We start from the raw sequence: 3,393 nt of genomic DNA, 5'->3' as shown, positions 1-3,393 counted from the left end.
TTAAAAATAACAATAAATATATGAAATACTTGTAATATAATATTCATAAATATTTTGAAATGAATATATGATTGTATCAACATATTGATACATTATAACATTAAATATAATTGAAATAATTTGGTAATACACAAATAGAAAATAAGTTGTGTATATAAATAATCATTAATATATTCATTATTCAGTTAGATTTGTTGTACAAAATATATATTGAATTAAGATTATTTTAATTTTCAATTCTGATAAATCATGAATAACATTTGTGTTTTAGTTATTGATGATTTGATAATTGAATATAAATTAATACAGATGTTTTAATATATTATTTAGTATTGTTTTCAATCAGAATCATACAAATTCATTGTATTATAAATAAGATTATCATCAAATCAGAAATATAAGAATAAGAAATATGAATATGATAATAAAATAATGAGTTTAACCAATCATAATATTTTGTTTGTTTGAAATAAAAATACACAACAAGAATAGAATAATTTTAGAGATGTAGAAAGAATTATGACATTTTAACATTTCATCAAATCATGAATGATATACAATGATAATATAAATACAAAAATACAAAGAAGGCAAATAAATTTCAATTCAAATTCAAATAATGAATTGACAATAAAGAAATTGAAGTATGTTAGTGTGATATATTTAAAGAGAAGAACTAATTAGAAATAAACAACGATTCTATTCATATTAATTGTTGTAATTAGTAAAGGATTGGAGACTGAACAATACAATGAACAAGGAAATAAAGATGATAATAAACGTGAAGATAACATGATTGATTCAACAAGAACTAAACAACATAAACATGAGAATAAATATAACGATGATGAAAATACACAAAATCAAACATATAATCGGTTGACTAATACCATTCAAAATATTTATAATAATATACATTTGATAGCTGAAACACTAACAGAACCAGCACCAGCAAATTCACAATCTGCATCACAAGCATCAGGAATATCAACACCCACTGGAAGTGCAGTAACAACACAAGAAGGTAATAGTCCAGCACAGTCAGGATTAGCACCAGCAGAAAATCCAGCATCAACATCACCAAAAGGAAATGAACCACCAGCAAAAGTAGAAGGAAATTCATTACAATCCAAACAAGTATCAGGAGATACACCAGAAGGAGGTTCATCAACAACTCATTCTGAGATTGTAACTCCGGGAGTATCAACACCTAAATCTGGAACAGCACCAACAGAAGGAGGTTCAGTAACAACCCAAGGAGATACGACACAAACACCATCAAAATCAGAAAAATCAGAAAAACCACAAGCTACAGAAACAAGTGCACAAACACCAACAACAACACACCCGGCATCAGGAAATGAAGCAACACACTCTACAGAAACAACATCACAACCATCAAGTACATCACCTGCATCACCACAACAACAAAACCAACCTTCATCAGTCTCAACACCATCAGGAAATGGACAAAAAACAGAAAAATCAAATGAACAAAAACCACAAAAAGAAGACTCAAAAGGACAACCTCAACAACCACCAAGTCAACCAAATTCATCAGCAAAACCAAGTGAAGAAACGTCACCAACTCAAACAACAAACAACCCAACACAAATAAGTCCATCAACTTCAACTCAACAACCAAAAGGAAATAAAGACACACAACAAAAAGATGAACCACCAAAAGAACAACCACAAAATCAACCACAAGATAATGGAAAACAAGATCATAATAAACCAGAACCACAACAACAAAATCATCCACAACAAAATGAAAAACAAGATAATAAAAATACAACTACTTCTGATATTTCACATGATAAAACTATTGTTAGTTCTGTTGATATTTCTGATAATCACAATAATCTTGATGGAACATCAGGTATGTTTATGTTGTTGGATTTTGTTATTCAGTTGATCTTCTTCTAATTATTGTGTTTCTCTCTTTTCTTTTCTTTTCGTATTCTTCTTTATCTTTTATTCATATGTCTATAAAATATTTCCTATATTTCATTCATGTTTAATGTTATTACAAAATTGAATTAATTCATATACATTTGAGATTAATGAATAACCAATATTATCAAAAATGACACGATAAAAGAATAAATATTGATATTAAAAGAAAATAAAAGAAAATGAATTAATAAATTCATAAGAAATAGAAAATATCATGAATATATTATGAATGAATAAATAATTGATAATGAAAACACAACATTTTAACACAAATATTATCATACAAATTGTTAGAATGGTTATTAATTAAATGAATAATAACATTTATAATCATATTTATATTAATTATATGTAGTTTATCATTATTGAAATAATGAAACAACAAATTAAAAATGAATATAAATAATCATGAAATAATTACAATATAAAACTATTTGATGAATTAAATATTTGATTAATCATATGTAAATATATAAAATATGAATAAAATAAGTGAAGTATAAGAGAATAATTGATATTAATATCATTTATATGATTCATTTATAATAATTTATTTTTTAATTTATTATTATTTCTTCTTTATTTATTTATTGTTGTTCTTCTATGAATTTTTATTTTCTTTTCTTCTTTATTTTTTTTTTGTTATTCATCTCTATTTATTCTCTATTTAATATCACATTAACTCTTATTGTTCTTTTTATATTCATCCATTTATTATCACTTAGTATTATTCTTGTCTACTTTTATTTTCTTCTTTCATTATGTATTTATTCTTTGGGGAGATCGAAGGTGGCATGTCTAAAACACCACACAAACCCTAGTACAAATTCAAGCATCGACACTTCCAGTTATTTTCTGGTTATGACGGTGTATTTGAATTAGAAATGTATTAGGTAAAGTTGCAAAGGGTGTAGCAAGATATTATGATAGAATATTACATGGTGTAATATAAGGAAGTACTAAAGTGTGGGTAAGACTAAAAGAAAATTAAACATAATAATATAATGGGAATGAAATACTCTCTTCTCTCATTCATAAAATAAAGAAAAAAGGAAAAAGAAAATGTTTAAAATTAAGGCAGAAAATAAACAAAAGGTTAAAAAGAAGAAATAAGCAGAAGAAGTTTGAAAAAGCATAATAAGAAGAAATAAAACAAAGAAGTGATTTTTTCATTTTGCAAGAAAAACATAAATGATAAGTTAAAGAAAAAGATTACTCTTTTTTAAACAGCTCAGGGATGTGATTAATCTCCTTTAAATTAGGAAGAATATATGAAAAATCTATTAACACTTAATTAAGTAATTTTTAATTATTCATTGAGTTAATTCAAATAAGAAATTGTAAGAAATGACAATTCTTGTATAATGATTATTGATAATTTTTAATGGTAGTTTGTATTTATTAAAAGAAATCAAAACATAATTAAAGTATAAT

General features: G+C 24.9%; 1 protein-coding gene across 1 annotated transcript, besides 1 other annotated feature; it reads left to right on the top strand.

Moving 5' to 3' along the window:
- Positions 1–589: 589 nt before the first annotated feature.
- EHI_066970 (mucin-like protein 1 precursor, putative) lies at positions 590–1,929 on the top strand (the record flags this gene model as incomplete). Its single annotated transcript, XM_001914413.1, has 1 exon — positions 590–1,929. The coding sequence occupies exon 1, from the start codon at positions 793–795 to the stop codon at positions 1,927–1,929; it is 1,137 nt and encodes a 378-aa protein (XP_001914448.1). The 5' UTR covers positions 590–792.
- Positions 1,930–2,742: 813 nt separating this feature from the next.
- Positions 2,743–3,267: a repeat region.
- Positions 3,268–3,393: the final 126 nt, after the last annotated feature.

The sequence above is a fragment of the Entamoeba histolytica genome, genomic scaffold (assembly GCF_000208925.1).
Source record: "Entamoeba histolytica HM-1:IMSS scf_1104750517305 genomic scaffold, whole genome shotgun sequence".
NCBI classification, from domain to species: Eukaryota; Evosea; order Mastigamoebida; family Endamoebidae; genus Entamoeba; species Entamoeba histolytica.
This window is presented reverse-complemented; position numbering and strand designations above follow the sequence as displayed.